At 37.5% G+C, this 20,505-nt stretch overlaps 1 protein-coding gene across 1 annotated transcript; it reads right to left on the bottom strand.

The window, feature by feature from the left end:
* Positions 1–1,294: 1,294 nt before the first annotated feature.
* GMNN (geminin DNA replication inhibitor) lies at positions 1,295–14,609 on the bottom strand. The gene is given in 8 exon segments (XM_043976362.1): positions 1,295–1,634; positions 1,636–1,754; positions 2,466–2,576; positions 4,761–4,843; positions 6,342–6,480; positions 8,995–9,096; positions 12,259–12,316; positions 14,475–14,609. Coding segments are annotated over 7 exon segments (642 nt in total). The 5' UTR covers positions 12,310–12,316; positions 14,475–14,609; the 3' UTR covers positions 1,295–1,597.
* Positions 14,610–20,505: the final 5,896 nt, after the last annotated feature.

Raw genomic sequence — 20,505 nt, 5'->3', positions numbered from 1 at the left:
TTTAATCACCTTGGGCAACTGATAGTGATATTGTAGAAGGGAGATTCTTGGTTATCTGACAAGTGGTCATCCAGCATTTACTTGAAGGCCTTTAGGAAAAGGGGAACTCATTGCCTATGATTAACACAAAAAGAGCATTGGGGGGCAGCTAGGTGGTGCAGTGGATAAAACACCAGCCCTGGATTCAGGAGGAGCTGAGTTCAAATCTGGCCTCAGACACTTGACACTAGCTGTGTCATCCTGGGCAAATCACTTAACCCCCATTGCCCCACGCTCCCCTCCCCCCCCCCAAAAAAGAGCATTGGCATAGTGGATAGAGCAAGACCCAATCAGAACTAGGTTCAAGTCCTCCCACTTTGATACACTACTAAGTGACCCTGGGCTTCCAGACAAGTTAAGACTATAAAAGTCTGTGCCGGGGCAGCTAGATGGCGCAGTGGATAGAGCACCAGCCCTGGAGTCAGGAGGACCTGAGTTCAAATCTGGCCTCAGACACTTAACACTTACTGGCTGTGTGACCCTGGGCAAGTCACTTAACCCCAATTGCCTCATCAAAAAAAAAAAAAAAAGTCTGTGCCCATCTACGTTTGAAGTATTTCCTTATCAGGAATTCACTGTACCAATGAAAACTCATAAGTTTGGCAAAAAAATTTTAAAAGCACCCCATAAATCTTAGCCCTTCAGTGTCAATATAATTTGTATTATTCCAATAATTTGCTTTATACAATAGATATTCCTGAAGTGATTTGGTTTACATCAAATTTAACAATATACTAGGGGAGCTAACTACTCAGAGGAAACCTATAAACATTATTATAAAGAAAAATAATGATGGTTATTTTTTTAATTTCAATTTTTTTTTTTAGTAAGGCAATTGGGGTTAAGTGACTTGCTCAGGGTCACACAGCTAGTAAGTGTTAAGGGTCTGAGGCCAGATTTGAACTCAGGTACTCCTGACTCCAGGGCTGGTGCTCTATCCACTGCGCCACCTAGCTGCCCCTAAATTTCAATTTTTATAGTTTTTTTTAAAGCATGGTTTATGTTACTAAAAGATTATGTTAAAGTCTTTCCATGGGTTTATTTTATGCATCTCAAACCAGATTATAATTTCCTTAAAGGCAAGAGCTTCTTATATTTTATATTTCCTCAAAGAATACATAATGAAGCACTGAATATTGACTGAAATATAAAACATAAGTAGAAAATGAGGTAACAGTAATATTCACCCTTCCCAAACATTCATGAACCCCAGTTACAAATAAGATACACAAGCAATGTTTTTCTTGATGGGAGATTGAAGTTTATTTATCAAGTATATGTAAGTCATTCCAGACTCAATTGAAAAGATGCTATTTACATAAATTATCACAAGATTAAAAATACACAGTATTTGTATTTTAATACAAGTGTCCAAAAGCAAACTATAACAGTTTGCAGAATACAGTTAATTCTCTTCCACTAAGTATCAATTTTAAAAAGAGCCAAATGTTCAAGGCATTCACTAATTTAGAAAAGTAACCAAAAGATGTAACTGAAGTGGAGGTAAACTTTGGCAGTGTTATTTCCCAAGTTGAACATAAAATATTTATATATGTGGTCATCCATCTGAAGATAAAGAAGCATTTCTTTCATCATGTGTCAATCTGGGGATGTTCTTCAGAATCTCTGCCTACTTCTTCACCTCCAGAATCAGAATCCTCAAATGTTGGATTGTTTAGTGGTTCAAAGTTTTCTAGAGACTGTCCAGTTAACCTCTAAAAAGTACAAAAATTATTTCAGCACAAAATCTTTAATGTTTTTGCATATTTGATAATATGCAAAAAATGTATATTGATATATTGGGTCCTCTTTATAAACACATTCAGGATCCATGTTAAAGAATTATGTTATAATAAATCTTTAGATTTATCCAGTAACTAACACTTGGAAATAGTTCAATATTTATACCCTACCAAAACAGACAATAGATTTTACTATAAACTTTTTTTTAACTAAAAACTCTTAAATTTAAAGTAGCAATTTCAAAGTTTGCATAGGCAAAGCAGATTTTTTGCCAGTTTGTATGAATCTTGGGCCTAAAATGGAGCTGTTATTTCTACTGAATTTTCACTAGAACAATTGTTTTGAAAATGCCAACAAAACAGGTATAATATTGGAAGCCTCAAAGAATGGGACTAAAAGCATCAATATTTTCTGGATTAAAAAACAACCACTGAGTAGTTTTATAATATTAAAAACCACACTATTTTGGTTCTTATTCAAATTAGTAAATAAAAATTCCTGTAACAATCAGACATTCCATAGTTTTTTTAAAAAGTATTTTCAAGTTTAGAGGTTAAATCTATTTTTAGAATTTACATGTAACTAAAACTAGGTTATCACAAAAGTAAACCTCTAATACAACAAAAATCAACATCAAATTTCTGAAAGTAATTTTTTGTCTTATGAATACTAAAAATGCTTACTTCTATCATATCTGCCATATATTGCACATGTTCTGCTAGTTCAGCCAGTTCCTTATTTTCTTCTTTTAGGCGGGCAATTTCATTGTCCTTCTGTTCAATTTCTTTATGTAGCTAAAAATACAAATACAATTTTACAAACTGTCTATTTCATGAAAGGAATTTAATTCAAGGCAAAAATATGTATTAAACATCTATTATGTGACAAAGCACATGTTCCCAAAAAGCTTGAAAGCTAATGAAGTGAAAGGAGGCAGCCTACATTTGCACACAAATAACTATAATAATAGGCTTGGAAAAAGTCCCAAGAAATTTGAACACTGTAAACTTGGAGGATGAAGGGAAAGGGATACCAGGAAAGGCTTCAGAAAAAGTACCTGGGGTTTGAACCTTGAAGGAAGGGAGGGAGGGGCTTTGAAAGATAGAGAAAGACTAGGGGTTGTCCAGTACAGAATAGTGGATAGTGTGAGTAAAGGTCCATGGAGATTGAAGAGGGAAGGATAATGAGGATGAAAAATTACAGAGCCTGGCTAAAACAGAGGTTGGAAAGCTTGCCGACAGCAAGATTATGGAGGGCTTTGAATACCAAGCCAACAAGTCTCTTGTAGTACTTTTGGGAAAAAGAATGGAGAGTCAGTGAAATACTTTGGACAGACAAGTGAGGAAGTAACAGGGTGGTACATATTACGAAGATTACGTGGGAAGCAGAATCAAGAGAACAATATACACAACTGTAAAACTGTAAATGAGAACAATACAGAAAGGCAGAAAAAACTCAGACTAAATGCAATGAACAATCTTGGTCTCAAAGAACATAATGAAATACATTTCTCTCTTGATAGAGAGGTGGAGGACTGTGAGAACAAAATGTTGCAAATGCTATCAGAAGCAGTTGTGTTTTTTCTTTGTTAGAAGGGAGGATTCAAAGGGAGTAGGAAAAATGAGTTTAGTAAAAGGCAAAAAACCCCCACAAACCTAAAGAAAAAAGATTATTTGGATAATGATGCAAAGGATGGATTAGAGATGGATAGAAGATAGAGAAGATAAGAATTCAAAAGGATATTGCAATATTTTAGGTGAGAAGAAATGAGGGCCCAAACCATATAGTTACAATCGGAATGAATGGTAGGGATACAAGAGATATTTAACAGGCAGAATCAATGGGACTTGATAAGTAATTGGATGGAGGAGGGAAGGGAAGGATCAAAGCTAGAGGTCAAAAATGACCTGAATTTTAAAGTTTGTGTAACTGGGAGGAAGGTAGTTAGAAGACACAGAAATGTTAGGGAAGGATAGATGATGTAGTAATAGTTTGGGACATGGCAAGTTTAAGATAGCAGTTTAACATCCAGGTAGATTAAATATTAAATAATATAGAACTAATCTCTAGGATGGGTAAGGGGGCAAGGAAGAAAAAAAGGGGTGTAGAAATTTGGTTTTGTTTTTTTGGTGGGGCAGTGAAGGTTAAGTGACTTGCCCAGGGTCACACAGCTAATAAGTGTCAAGTGTCTGAGGCCAAATTTGAACTCAGGTTGCCCTGAATCCAGGGCTGGTGTTTTATCCACTGCACCACCAAGCTGTCCCTTTTTTTGGTTTGGGTTTGGGTTGGTTTTTTTTTTTTTGGGGGGGGGGGCGCAGGGGGAATAGAAATTTACAAGGTAACTTGTATATAGCAGGCTGTACATGGTGGATTTTTGCATTTTCATGTGCAATCATCTTTTTTAAAAAATTGTACTAGGGGGGCAGCTAGGTGGCGCAGTGGATAAAGCACCGGCCCTGGATTCAGGAGTACCTGAGTTCAAATCCGGCCTCAGACACTTGACACTTATTAGCTGTGTGACCCTGGGAAAGTCACTTAAACCCCATTGCCCCGCAAAAAAAAAAAAAAGTACTATATTATGGAAATGCTTGTTTTATCCCATAAATTAATAATTAAAAATTTAAAAAAAATTTTAAAAGTAAAGAAAATTCCAAATAATGGATATATTCATTTTGTGGCAAAAGCCAGTTACTTCACTCTACCAACATGTAGCTATAGGGTGGATCATATCAAAACTTCTCCTTCTTCCCCATTGTCCATAGTTACATATATCACTCACCATAAGAGCTATACTATATGCAATAATTCTTTTAATCAATTTACTTTCTTCATTATACTTTGCTCAAGCTAATCAACATGTTGTTTTTTTCCTAAGCAAACAGCACCTGGGCAATCCAGAAACATTCTGCAAGGTTAGAGGGAAAAGCACGGGGGGAAGGAAAGGTTGTGAAAGAAAGTGACTAGAATGGAATGCATACTTTCTCATTTTCTTGTAGTACTTCATAAAGAGCCTTCCTCCGTTTTTCTGCCACTTCTTTCCAATACTGAGAAGAAGGGTTTTCTGTAGTGATTAAAAATACATCTTAAAATTATCTTAAATCTTATTATGGAAGTTAATATAAATCATTTTGATTCTTGAAACACACAAGTAAACCTAGGTCCAAGAGTATTTCTATCTCAAATGGTTGTCAACTCTATATCACATATGGAAAAATCTATTAGAATCTAATCAGTCTGCCTATTTTATTACTACGAATAAGTTCCATGGAGATAGAGAGGCATGGTATATACAGTATGGCTATAAAGTATATAGCGTAACTAACCTCAGAATTGGGAAAGACTGGGTTCAATCTTTGTTATATAAGCTAGGACCTATCAAGTGCTAGACAATGCATTAAGCACTTTATATTACCATTTTACAGCTGAAGAAACCTTGGCAGACAAAAGTTAAATGACTTGCCCAAAGCCACACAGCTAATAAGTGTTGGTGCTCATATTTGAACTCAGGTCTTTAATTCCAGACCCAGTGCTCTATCCACCAGCTGCCCTACCTTAGACACATTAACAAGCTCTGTGGGCCTGGTACTTAACCCTAGGCAAGGCACTTAACCTCAAGTGTCACATCAAACTCTTAAAATTACAAAATGCAGAGAATGTAGCAATCTTGATTGGCAGAAGAGTTGCCTATACTAAAGAAACGACAAGTCTACTATTAAAAAGGAAAAAAAATTCACTTAATTTATTTCATCTATTATAAGCTGTTGATACTTCCATAATTAAAATATCTGTTTTGTAGTTTATCGACTCTCCCTTGTTACTCAGATAAAGTTCAGTACTGTGGTTTTCAATTTCTGGGATTACTACTCTTATTCAATAACTTTTTTCATTCTGTTGCTCACTCGCCCCTTCCCCTTTATACTTCAAATTTATCTTTCCATTCTTAATTTATTACTACTGTAAATCAACCTCCAAATAAATTTTTAAGAAAATATATTAAACTACAGACTATCAGTATAACTTGGTGCCATAGATAAAACATTAAGCTAGGTGCTTATTATGTGACAGGCTCTGTACTGAGTGCTAGAAATATAAATACAAGAAAGCAAGCTAGTCTTTACCCTTAAAGAGCCAATATTCTAATGCTATATTGACATCACACAATTTAAGTATGTTTTCCTCCTATTTAAATCTTGTTAATCAAAAGGGCTTACTTTTTGCCTAAGTGTTATACGTTATATAACAACAAAGTGCATATTGCTGTTTTTAACATATAAGTGAAAAATGTTATCACATAAATATAAAAGCAAAATACCTATGATAATCATTCAATTCACACTATAGGCTTCATAATTAAAGAATAAGCAACGGAAGTATACTGGCAACCCACAGAGGAGTAGGGAGAAGTTTAGTCCAACCGACATTTTAACAGCAACACAAAGAACTCAGGAAGATCCTTTTTACCTAAACTGGAAGACATGACAGGACTCATGATAGGCATCTGGGAAAAGCTCTGATGGGGTGACATTATAATAATATATAAGCAACAAATATTTACATACCTTTAATCATGAGATCAAAAGCTTCTTGAGAGACTCCTTCAAGGTTTTCATTTTCACTATGCTCAGGGTTTATAACAGCATCAGTGTTAGAAGATTTGGAGGTTAGTTGGTCATTCAAAAGATTCCTTTTGGATACAGCCTTGATAGAAGGTGACCGAAATTTTAGGTAACAATTACAAATTTTGATTGAATGGATATGAAAACCAGAAATAGTAGGTAGTCTTTTAGCTATGTTCTAACTCAAAACAAAGAACTTAACCTTCTAGTGTTAAGCTCCTAACCCTTAAGTATTGATTAATACACATGTTTAGTGTGTCTACAATTCTATGAATACAAAGCCATTTTAAATTCTATTAAATAAAATTAAATGTGATCCACATTATCTGCAATAGTTACTACAGATGTATGGTTTATATCTTAGCTACAAATTTCCTTTCAGTTATATCCCACACAAAAACCTACCCCTTTCAACATCAATATTTTCCCACAGATGCTATATAATAATCTATAAATACCATAGGGGGCACCTAGGTGGCGCAGTGGATAGAGCACCGGCCCTGGAGTCAGGAGTACCTGGGTTCAAATCTGGCCTCAGACACTTAACACTTACTAGCTGTGTGACCCTGGGCAAGTCACTTAACCCCAATTGCCTCACTAAAAAAATAAAAAAACAAACAAACAAACAAACAAAAAAAGAATACCATATAGGAGATAGCAGTGGATAAAGCACTGGCCCTGGATTCTGAAGGACCTGAGTTCAAATCTGGCCTCAGACACTTGACACTTACTAGCTGTGTGACCCTGGATAAGTCACTTAACCCCCATTGCTCTCCCCCCCCCCCCAAAAAAAGAGAATACTATATGGCCATGTCATGGAACAGCATGATCTATAAAGAATTGAAATTGCAGGTGACCCAGTAATAGCAACACTGTACAAAATAATGAATTATGAATAACTTAGCTATTCTCAGCAATACAATGATCCAAGGCATTTTCTGAAAGACTTATGATGAAAAATGCTATCTACCGAGGGGCAGCTAGGTGGCACAGTGGATAGAGCACCGGCCCTGGAGTCAGGAGAACCTGAGTTCAAATCTGGCCTCAGACACTTAACACTTACTAGCTGTGTGACCCTGGGCAAGTCACTTAACCCCAACTGCCTCACTAAAAACAAAAAAAACAAAAACAAACAAACAAAAAAATGCTATCTACCTCCAGAGAAAAAACTGATGGAGTCAGAATATGGAAACATATTTTTAAAAACTTTATTTTTCTAGTTTTTGCCAGTGTTTTCCTTCACAACATGACAACACAGCATTGTTTTGCATGATTCTACATATATAACCTATATCAAACTGCTTGCCTTCTTAAGGGGGTGGGGGTGGGGAACGGAACATGAAAGAATCTGGAATGCAAAATTTTTAAAAACCAATATTAAAAATTCTTTTTACATGTAACTCAAAAATCAAAATATTTAAAAATAAAATGCTTGACAAAGACACAAAGAAAAAAAATATTGCAGGTTACCCTGCAATGGAGTAATATACTGGGCATATGTAGGTCACAACACATTACTAAACATGACTTGCATGTAAGCCATCATATATCATGAACTTTTAAAAAGAGGCAGATGGTCATATATCATAAACAAAAGCTAACAATGGCTCTCCCAGTATTCTCAAAAATGTTAAAAGACGCAGGAGAAAGAGCTCCAGAGTGTCAGACCATTCCCATTTCTAGGATTTATGGGTGGACATGGATAAGAATCTCAAAGGACAAAAAAAGCCCAAGTATGGGTATGCCAGGAAAGAGCACCAGATGCAGAGATTGTATCTAGGTTTAAATATTAGCCCTACCATTTATTACCTGGCATGAACACGGACAAGCTATTTAAATTTCCTGAGCCTCAATTTTCTCGTCGGAAAAACGGACACAATAATACTCCAACTGCTTTTAGGAAGTTATGCTGTAAAGTATAAAGTACTATATAAATGCGACCTACTATGTTTATTAAAGTACTATTTAATACTTTCTTCAACTCTCAACTGGATAAAAAAATTAATAGTGTTAAGGGCTAAAATTCTAGCTAAACTGTCTAAAATATTTAATGAGTGGTCGCCAATAAATTATAAGCTTTAACAAGAGTTAGACTTTTAAGCATTTATTAAGGAAAATAAGAATTTGGTAAAGAGAGAAAGGCCTAGATTCCTATCTGTTAAAGGGAGAGCGCATTTCTAGCTCCGCTCTCCACCAGAGTCCAAAGGAAAGAGAGTGAGACTGAGCCCCAGTCTCTTCCTTCCTCCTCCCACTAGCCAGTGTCACTTCCTGACGCCAAAGAAAAGACTCCCAGTCTTGCCCTCAAAGACCTTCGCTTCATGGGCGGAACTCTTCTACAGTAAGTCTCCAGCAGGTGGCGTTATTCCAATCATTACAACAGATATGTTCACAGCTTATTAAGATATTCTCTTGAACTACAGAGTTTGACTCAATTTAGGATTTCAAATTTTCCCATACCAGGTTGTCAACAGTATTTACTCTAGGAACAATAACTGTTTTACTATTCAACTATCCCTGTTAATAATAAATAGTTCTAGGCTAAGATACCAGAACCACACTCCTATTACTTACATTATCCTGCCCCAACACTACATACCTCATTTATTCTTCCAACTAGAGAACCAGATGCAGAAGGCTGAATCATCTTGAGTGTTCGTCTTGGTATAAGGCTGCCATCTGTGTTGTCCAAGAAATAATCCTACAAATTGAGATAGATTGTCTATTAAATAACTATATTTCTAATTAGTATCATGCCTATCACAAAAGAAAAAAAAAATAACTGATGTGCTGATATGTTATCCTTGAGAAGAAAATCCTAAGTTTTTCATCAATTTTTCTTGGAATTATGAGTGAGAAATTTTCACTTTCTATACTGGGAAACTCTTTCAATGAAAGGAATTTTCAATATCTTAAATTTAATTCAACAAACTTTTTAAAGTGCCTACTATATGCAAGACACTGTCTTGTCAAAACACTTTTTCCCCAAAGAGAAATGATCCTTAAATTTCTTACAAGAAAAGCATCATATCTGATTTATGTGCTTTGCATGGCTATTAAAAACACAAGCTAAATCAACCAAATTAAGAATACTTCCTTAGTCAATAGGTATGCTTGAGATATTCTAATATAGTTATAAGCAACATTCTCATTTTTTAAAGCCAGCATCCTCTTCAAACTTTCAATTTATAGTGCTATAGATTGCTCGGAAGTAGTGGTAGAGGGGTAAAAGAAGGAGGTAGAAGAACCTAATATTTCCCTCCATGAGAAAATGGCTAAAGTCATAGGTTTTATGAAATGCGAGAAAGTTTTTTAAACTTAAAAGAGCTCAATCCTATCCTAACACATACATATCCCACTTTAAATAAAACCCAATGAACAAATTAGAAATAAGTATAAGAGGCTGTTTATGTGTTTTGTCTTTACAAAGGACTCATTATGGATTTTCTCACATATTCATAGTATATGATTTAATATCTATTATTTCCCATTTATAATAGCAAGATTTCCTTAGTGTATTTTAAAATTTTTGATTTCACAAAATCCAATTGTACAATTAAAAGAATTATCTACTGAATAAAATAAGGTAAATCCTTTTTAAAATCTCTATTTAGAAAACTTTTTCAAGAGTTACCTAAATATACAAGCAATTTTGCTTCAAACCCATTAATCAAAAGACTGCTAGAATTTCCTTGCTTGGGGCACAGTTAAAACACACTGATCCAGCCAAGCCATTGTTTTGTGGAACAGTGTGTTCATCACCTTCCTTGTTGAATGTAAATATCCTGTATATTTCCTGGACTAAAAGCTTTTTATTTTCAAAAAAAAATCATTAGTTATACTGCCACCAGGGGATAGCAAACAATGTTGGATAGTCAAACAAGGTTAGTTAGAACATGATACTATACCAGCGTGAGAAAGTTACTGATTTGCACTGTACTTCACATGACAAGAGTTCACCTTTCCCACGGTAAAGTTTCTGAAGTCGATTATTATCTTACTATTCAACTGAAAATGCCAGCTACTGTGGGAACTAACATTTCAGATACACTATAAATTTCAAGAGTTAGTCAATAGCAAGCTTAAGTTTGAAAGCTAAAATACTAGAAGCAGTTAGCTAACTAAAAATTAACCTTTCTAAATCATCCAAAAGAAGCTGGTGCATTATTAAACCATCATACTGAAATGTTTAAGATTCTTGTTATTACCTACATCATGCTATACAATTCATAGAATATCACAAAATGCCATAACAAGGAACCTTAAAGATTATCAAAAGTTTATCTGCCCATAATTTATGATTGGGGAAAAATCTCAAAGAGACTTAAGTAACATTGCTAAACTAGAATCCAGGTCTCCTAACTAGTATATTCTAGGGTCCTGACTCTAATTCAATGCATAAAATAAAGTAGTGAACCCATCAAAGGGTATTCATTGCTGTTTGTTGATTGCACTTAGTCCATTCCTGTAAACTGATTTCTCCTCTGTTCTTTCATGTATATTTATGTGAAGATAAAACATATAATGAAACCTGACCCATTTGAGATGGGTTCTGAGTTTGAAAAGTGATTTAAAAGCCATTCAATATCATTAACACCCTTAATAGTCCTGAATTTAGAAAAACAAGCAAACCCCAGGTCCAAATGGAATGAGAACGCTAAATTTGGAGTAGGGGGGTGGGAGGGTGGTATTTGAAATGACAACTCTGCAGCTTAGTATCTGTTATGACCTTGGGGCAAGTAGTTTCCCTTCTGTGAACCTTAGTTGTTTTAGCTATAAAATTAAAGAACTGAACTAGGACATCCCCATGGTCCCTTTTCTAACTCTAATCACCACAATCCAAGTTAAGCTGTTATAACAAATCATGCCCCATATATACTTTATACTCAGAAAGATCCTCTAAGGCGGTTCCATTAATTTTTTGAAGGTGTAGGGGAGGGAAGGAAAGGATTAAACTACTTCCTATTTCCCAAAATGAAAATTTATACTTTTATAAAAAATGAAACCTCCCACATATCCCAGGTGACCCACATTAAATACTACTATGGAATGAGAAACACTGAATCTAAAGTACAAAATACCTTAAAGGCCATGTAGAGGGTATCATATAGTATATCACTTTCTGTCTAAGCATGCAATACATTTTTATGCAATCCTACCTTTGCTCATATTGTTCCTTATACCTGGGGAATACTCTACCTCCCATTCCCTTTTTACATGCTAAATTCCTATCCTTCTAGATCATGCCAGAGCTAATATTAGAACCTCTAGTCTAATAGTCTTTCCTCCATATTGAACTGTTCCTAAAATAAAATTTATCATCCAGAATTATATTAGATATATATATATATATTCACAAGAATGCATATTTTTAATTTTCTAAACTGATAAAACTGGTGTCTATTAATTTGTTGCATAAGACTTTAAAATTATTGGGTTCCTATTCTCACTGACCCACATAAGCAGTTTCTGTCAGAAAGGGCCAAAACTTAACTAACCCCCTTTCCAGTTCCTATAACTTGCTTCTATCTGATTTACTTCAATTGCTTTAGTGAAACTGGATTGGAAAACTTAATCAGCAGTAGACAAAATGATGACCCAGTTTTCTCTTACTTGTAATTTTTCCCTTCTCATCTTCTCCTAATGTTCACCATATTTCTGAGCCCTCGCCAGAAAACCTGTGACATTATGGGCCCTTTCTTTGTCCCATCTGCAAAATGGGAGTGACACTCGAATTACCTATATCAGTATTATTCAGAGGAACAAATGACCATGTAAATAAGTATATAAACATCAGTTACTATTGTTATAAAATACTTCTAAACTTATCTACAACTTAGTTACAGATAAAGTTATCAAATACCGTTATAGTTCCTTTGGACCCTTCTTTTGTCTGCTTCATTCTGGAACTCATCAAAAAGCTGAAAAAGGTCAGAAAAATTTCTGATCAATAAAACCTGAAGAGCAATTCACAATAGACCAAAAAAAGTATGTATTCCACATAAACAAGCTAACTCTGAAGAGCAATGTATGTCAAGAATTTAACCCACAATTTTAAAGCAAATGCATAAACTACTAAACAGTGTCTAGTCTACATTTAATAGGTTTAAATTAAGAAGACTGAATTTATAACATTTCATAGACATGCATGACATAAATAATACCATAAACAACCTAAGGAAATTTTTGGTGGAATTACCATCCTCTTACCAACTAGACATTTTCCTCTTTTCTCTCTCAGACCTGTCAGGTCTAGCCTTATGACAGTTAATAAAAAGAAACAGTTTCTGGTGTATATCTATTTACCCTACCCATATTAAAAAGCTTTTACTACAAAAACTTACTTCTAAAACAAAAGCATATGCTACAGACAAAACAAAGATTTGGGAATAATAATCTTAAATTCATATAGGAATGAGTCTCAAAAGTCTAGGAAGATGATCACCATGGAATCCAAGATACACATAATTAATTAAATGTGATTCCATGTCATAATTCAATACAAAGAGAACTTCTAGCAATCCTGGTATTCCAAAGTTGGCTCATACTAGAGAATAACAGGCTCAAGTCTGATTGCTCTTTATAATCTGGGGAAAAGATACTCAGTGATCCACAGTGTTTAACGAATATGAACTGAAAGGACAGATACAAAGCTAGGGGAAAGTTTATGGGGAAAGAAATCTAGAAAATTAGAGGACATCAGTAAGACTCATTTCTAAGGATTTCCTCTATCCTCCCCCCCTTTCCCCAACATATAATACTTTCTACTTCACTAAGAATATTTCCTTTGCTGGGTAGAAAGAGCTTTCCTCCTTTTCCAATGCAGGTCTATTTCTGCAAAAGAGGAAGAGCCTATTTGATCTAATGCCCCAATGACCCCATTTTATACGGAATTTCTTTACCTTACAGCCCACACCTTTGGCTGTTTTACACTGTATCTAAAATCTAGAAGGGATCTTTCAAAATACCCGATCCCCTCAATTTCCAGTTTTCATCACCACTCCTCTGGCACAAAGGAAGCTGTTCGTAGCTTGCCTCGGTTTAGTTTGCTTTGGTTTTATCCCAGCCCTCTCTTGTTGAGGCCTTCAGCCTTCAATGAAATGACAGGACCCTTAGGAATGCTGGGCACAAAGGAGGTGTCAACAGCCTCAGTGAGTGAATCAAAGTAGTGCCACCATCGGTATTATCAAGATAAAGAAAGGTGCCTTCTATAAGAACCACTCAGAAAGCAGCTGGGCTAAACTGGACTTGAAGACTAAAGAGCTCGGTTCTGACACTACTTGAGTCACTTTTTTCTGTCTCTGGGTTCTAGTTTCCCACTGGATGAGTTCGTCTCTGAGGTCCTTTCCAGATCTAGATCCACGACCCTCGGGGCTACCATTCTAGGATACCAATATCGGGCGTTCTTAACCTACTTTGCTTCACGGACCTCTATGGAAGTCTCTCGAAGCCCTCCTCGGAAGCATGTCTTTAAATGCTCAAATGAGATAATCAAGGATCTTGAAAACAGTTACCAAAATCAGGTTCACAGCTCCCTGGTTAAGAGCCTATGCTACCTTCCAGCCCTTCCTCCAAGAACACTGACACACTCCTGCGCTGCTAACAGGAAGCATCAATGGAGTCTCAGGCTTCCGAACTCCACCACAGCCCCTCCAAAGGTTGGATCAGCGGCAGGGACACAGAGATAGATGCTCGGGGGAGGGGGGGGCTGGCGCCGCAAGCGCACGCGCGAGCCCACCCTCGGGGAGGGCCCTACCGCGCGCCGCTTCCAGACAGCCAATCAGAGGCTCGGACAGACCAACGCGCCAAAACCAAACCAACCAACCAACGAGGTTCGCTCGCGCGTCTCTTCAGTTCCCAGTACCTACAACCATTTAAACTACTTCCCCTTTCCCCCCATAAAGAATCCTCCTTAAAAATAAATAAATAAACTGCCTGACACGTAGGCCGTCATCCAACGACCATTCGCAGGCGGCTATGGGCTAAGAGCACAAGAGGTTTCTAGAAGAGTTCTCCCACTCCGCAGCCGGGAAACGCCCTCGGCCTCTCCCTCTAGTTCTCCCCTCTACATACACTCACCGGAAACTGGAGCCCAGGGCCGGCGGCGCACACTCAGGCGTGCGGAAACAGCGTCGGAAGGAGAGGCCAGGACAGCACCAAAGCAGCCGGCCCGCGAGCTCGAGACACTAAATACTGATTAGAATGCTAGGGGCCCGCCCCAGGACTACCACGTGACCACAACCCACGGACACGTCATGGCCCGCCAAGAAACGAAGCCAATCAATTCCTTCGAGACTTTGCTCTCCTTTCGGCTCCGCCCCTTGACCACAGCGCATGCGGGTTGGGAGGTGATTTGGGGCGCTGTAGGTGGAACTTGGGGAAAAGGGAAGGTTTGGAAACTGAGCGTTTTGATATAGTTGCATACCCATTTTATCTGAACTTCCACATTTGCGGGAGTAGGAAGTTAGCTGTGTAAGCGACTTGATCGGTTATTTCACCCAGTCCCCGTATTTTGCAAATGAGGAAATTAAGATCTACATAGGGGATGTGAGTTACCCAAGGTAATACGGGTGGTAAATTTCAGAGCCAGACTCAAAATTCAGTTCAGAGCCAGACTCAAAATTCAGATCATTCTCACCCAAGCAATGTGCTAATTCTGTTATGCCACTTTGATTCCCGTGGGGTCCAACTTTCTGAAAACTGCCTTCTTTTAAAACTTTGTTTCCCTTGAGTTGCGTTTGGAGAGAGCGAGAGAGACAGAGAGAAATAAAACAAACTGATCACCCAGTAGGCTGAACAGTATCACGGCAAAAGATACTAATCATATACAATTTCTATTTAATGCAGAACCGGACATCAGCTTGCAGTACAAGCATCTCCAAGAGATTTGTGTCATATCATGTGGTTTGGTGTTTGTATTTACTTTGTATATGAGAGGTAACTTGTAATGGAGTAGAGGGCTGACTGTGGAGTGTGAGAAGCCCCAAGTTCTGATTCATACTCATACTATGAACAAGCTATTTAATTTCTCCGTGCCCCACTCAACTAACTATAATTGGCATTGAAGGTGCTCATCTGAATCTTTACAGAAAGATCTTCACTGATGGTTCCTTTCACCAATTAAATCATAGCCGTGGTTTAAATATATATATATTTGCATTCATATATATGTATCGCCACGGATAAAGTGCTGGACTTGGGAGTCAGAAAGACTCATTTTCCTGAGTTCAAATCTGGCCTCAGAAATTTAATAGCTGCGAAATCCTGGGCAAGTCACTTCACCCTGTTTGCCTCGGTTTCCTCATCTGTAAAATAAACTGGAGAAGAAAATGGCAAATCCATTAACTTTGCCAAGAAATACTCTTCACAATGATAAGTTGATGGTTTCCCAATGTTTTCAAGCTCTATGGAAAATGATTACATGTGACTTACCCTTATTATCTGGGAGGCTCATATACATACACACACACACATATATATATATGTATGCTTGTATGTGTGTACATTTTTTTTAGCCATATGTGTATTAGGCTATATATATGTATGTGTGTGTGTATATCCATTTTAGCCATATATGTGTACACATATATATGGATATCTATATCTATATATTCCACTAAAATAGAAAACAAATTCACAAATTCTTTGGAATACTAGCTGACTAGACAGTGTAGAAAGAACAAGAATCATAGACTTGTAACTAGTGTGTAATTTAAGATTCTAAATGTGGATTCTAATCTGTTCCCCCAGTTTTGGGGGAAACTGACTAAAATCACTGATAAAACGAGTTTAGGCTTTTAAGGGTTTATTGGAAAATAGAAAGAAAAAGATTGAGAACAGAATTTCAACAGCCTGGCATTCCTATCTTTCCTCAAATTTCCTGTGAAGTCCTCTGCCGCCACCACCATCAAGTCAGGAACCCAAAAAGCCCCAGAGCTCTCCGAACAGGCTCCCTTTCCTCCTTCCTGTCTCCTCCCAGACCATAGGAGTGTTAAGGGCTAAAATTCTAGCTAAACTGTCTAAAATATCTAATGAGTGGTCGCCAATAAATTATAAGCTTTAGCAAGAGTTAGACTTTTAAGCATTTATTAAGGAGAATAAGAATTTGGTAAAGAGAGAGAGAAAGGCCTAGATTCCTATCTATTAAAGGGAGAGCACATTTCTAGCTCCGCTCTCCACCAGAGTCCAAAGGAAAGAGAGCCAGACTGAGCGCCAGTCTCTTCCTTCTTCCTCCCACTAGCCCACGTCACTTCCTTTTCCAAAGAAAAGACTCCTGGTCTTGCCCTCAAAGACCTTCACTTCATGGGCGGAACTCTTCTACAGTAAGTCTCCAGCAGGTGGCGTCATTCCAATCGTTACAGAAGGCTCATCAAGTTGCTTGGCTGGTAGCCTTGATAGACAGCACCCATGAGCAAACATCATTTCCTGACGCCAAGGAAAAGCCACAATGCCTCTGAGGCATTTTCCTCATGGTAGAGCTTTCCCACAGCAAGTCTCCAGTAGATGGCATCATTCCAATCATTACACTAGATGATACCAATTCCTTTCCATACTAGATGGATCAATTCCTTTATTCTGTAATGAGAAAACTGAAACTCAGGAAAATTAAGAGCTTTGTCCTAGGTCACACCACAAGTTAGTGGCAGAACCAGGTCCAGAGGCAATATGAAACAGTGGGAAAAGTACTGGATTTGAAATTAGAAGACCTAGGATTAAAACCTCCACTCTGCTACTTATGATCACAAAAGCCAGGTCTCTTGATTTTCAGTATAGATAGTGCTCTTTCCATCTCAGACTACTTGCCCTCCTACTGTCTCAAAAAAAACCCCCGAAAAACCCTTTGTTGAGCAATGGTGATGGCTATGTCTAATCTTCCATATGACTATAAGACCTGAGTCAGCTGAGATGTCAGACATAGCTTCTTTGATTGACTGATTTTTAATTGTTTTCACTTATTTTGTTAAATATTTCTCAATTACATTTTTTTTGGTGAATCAATTGTGGTTAAGTGACTTGCCCAGGGTCACACAGCTAGTAAATGTAAAGTGTCTGAGGCTGGATTTGAACTCAGGTCCTCCTGTCTCCAGGGCCTGTGCTCTATCCACTGCGTCACCTAGCTGCTTCAGACATAGCTTCTTTTTTTTTTTAATTTTTTTTAAGCGGGGCAATGGGGGTTAAGTGACTTGCCCAGGGTCACACAGCTAGTAAGTGTCAAGTGTCTGAGGCTGGATTTGAACTCAGGTCCTCCTGACTCCAGGGCCTGTGCTCTATCCACCGCATCACCTAGCTGCCTCAGACATAGCTTCTTTTTTTTTTTTTTAATTTTTTTAAAGCGGGGCAATGGGGGTTAAGTGACTTGCCCAGGGTCACACAGCTAGTAAGTGTCAAGTGTCTGAGGCTGGATTTGAACTCAGGTCCTCCTGACTCCAGGGCCTGTGCTGTATCCACTGCGTCACCTAGCTGCCTCAGACATAGCTTCTTTTTTTTTTTTTTAATTTTTTTAAAGCGGGGCAATGGGGGTTAAGTGACTTGCCCAGGGTCACACAGCTAGTAAGTGTCAAGTGTCTGAGGCTGGATTTGAACTCAGGTATTCCTGAATCCAGGGCCGGTGCTTTATCCGCTGCGCCACCTAGCCGCCCCCAGACATAGCTTCTTGATCAGTTTATTCACTTATCCTTTTTGTGCTGGGCTATACATCTAATGCTAAGGCAGAATGATTAAGGACAAGATTCTGGAGTTCATCTGTTCTCCCACAATGAGAACAAGGCTTATACAAGTTAATCTTGTATAAAAAGTGATGAAGAAGAATTGAAAATTGAAAAGATGCCTATCAGTTGGGAATGGCTGAACAAGTTGTGGTATATGAATATAATGGAATACTATTGTGCTACAAGAAATGATGAGCAGGGAGATTTCAGAAAAACCTGGAAAGACTTACATGAATGAACTGATGCTGAGTGAAGTGAGCAGAACCAGGAGAACATTATGCCAGTAACAGCAACATTGTGTGATGATCGACTGTGATACTTAGCTCTTCTCAGCAATACAATGATCCTAGACAATTCCAAAAAACTTATGATGGAAATATTCTCCACACCCAGAGAAAGAACTATGGACTCTGAACACAGATGGAGGCATACTATTTTCACTTTTTTTGTTTTTATTCTTTCTGGTGTTTTTTTCCCCTTTTGTCCTGATTTTTCTTTTGCGATATGACTAATGTGGAAATATTTTTAACATGTTTGTAATGTACAACCTATATTAGATTGCTTGCTGGCTTTGGAAGGGAGGAGGGAGAAAAATTTGGAACTCAAAATCTTACAAAAATGAATGTTGAAAACCATTTTTACATGTAATTGGAAAAAAATCAAATAAAATGCTATTTTTAAAAATGAATGTTAAAAACTATCTTTATATGTAATTGGGAAAAATAAAATACTATTAAGTGGGAAAAAAGAAATTTTGCAAAATAAGAATGATACAGGGCATAATCATTATCCAAAGTTTCGATTAGGTACTTGTTTTCAGACAGTGCTATGTCAAGTGCAGCATAAAACAAAAGACACTATCCCTTTTCTCTAGGAAAGCCAAGAAATTTAAATGGCTTTCATGAAGAGAACTAAAGTGGGACATTTTTTCTTTAAATTTTTTTCAATTATTCACTTGAACACCAAAAGGAAAAAAATAGCATTTTAATATGCAGTATGAAGAAGAGAATACAAAGATAATTGTATGTGAATCTGTAAGTTGCTTAATACTTAACAACTTACTTTTAAAAAATATAACTTGTGTGGGGCAGCTAGGTGGCACAGTAGATAAAGCACAGGCCCTGGATTCAGGAGGACCTGAGTTCAAATTTGGCCTCAGACACTTGACGCTTACTAGCTATGTGACCCTGGGCAAGTCACTTAACCCCCATTGCCTCACTAAAATATGTGTGTGTGTGTGTGTGTGTGTGTGTGTGTGTGTGTGTGTGTGTGTGTGTGTGTGTGTGTGTAAAAACCTGTGGCTTCAAACCCATTTACATAAGACTGTCCTCACTGGTAGACAATGATTGCTCAATGTTCCACCCTTGCATGAAGTACAGAGTTCGTGAGAGCTTGGAAGCGTAGAGTTCATATCAACTCCCCTAAATATTATTAGTCTGGAGGAAATGACTTTCAGGTTCAATCTGAGCTCCTGATTGCTATCCCTTTATGAGGAAGTCTTGCCCCAAACTGTATATCCAAGGTTCAACTCTTTTCCCACCAAATGCCCATTATACAGTGAACATACATAACTAATAAACTCATTTATCCATGCCAATAGCAAACAAAAATCAGAGAATCTCTTACAGATGAGAATATATACCAAACAACACAGAGTGAATGAGCCCTCCTATTGAGAGGGAAATATCTTAGCTCAACCAAGATAGCCCCAGATCTCTCCCACAGGGAAATTCCCTAAAGTCTCTCTCGCAGCAGCAGACATGTGATCAGTACTGGTTCCTCCACATGTCAGCTTCTTCCCATAGACATTTTCTCCCTTCAACAACCTGAAGGGAGTCTTTCTCTTGAACTGGAAGCCAGAGGACCAGAATTTCTATTCTCTTAAACTCTCACCTACTCTGCCCCTCAAGTAGGGGTAATTGAGTAATCATTCTTCACCAATGAGGAGAGTCTTATGGAAATAGGCTTTGCGCTATTGGTTGCATAATATATATAATACATTCTCAATGTTACTTCCAAACCTGGTAGCAAGACATAAGATTTACTGTGATGTATTATCAGTAAAAGTCTACAAGGAAGGGCAGCTAGGTGGCGCAGTGGATAGAGCACCGGCCCTGGATTCAGGAGTACCTGAGTTCAAATCCGGCCTCGGACACTTGACACTTACTAGCTGTGTGACCCTGGGCAAGTCACTTAACCCCAATTGCCTCACCCCCCCAAAAAAAAAAAGATTCATTCCAGATACAAACTTTGTTGACAGAAGCTTTGTTGTCATATGTAGAATACAAATTCATATAATCTAGGAATTGGAAAAGATTCTCAGAGACCATAAAATCTAACTTGTATCAAACAGAAATCTTTTCTCTGTGTGCCAGGCAATGGTCATCCAAGATCTATCTACT

The sequence above is a fragment of the Dromiciops gliroides genome, chromosome 1 (genome assembly GCF_019393635.1).
Source record: "Dromiciops gliroides isolate mDroGli1 chromosome 1, mDroGli1.pri, whole genome shotgun sequence".
NCBI lineage: Eukaryota > Metazoa > Chordata > Mammalia > Microbiotheria > Microbiotheriidae > Dromiciops > Dromiciops gliroides.
The sequence above is the reverse complement of the archived record's forward strand: the minus strand, read 5'-3'. Positions and strand labels throughout refer to the sequence as shown.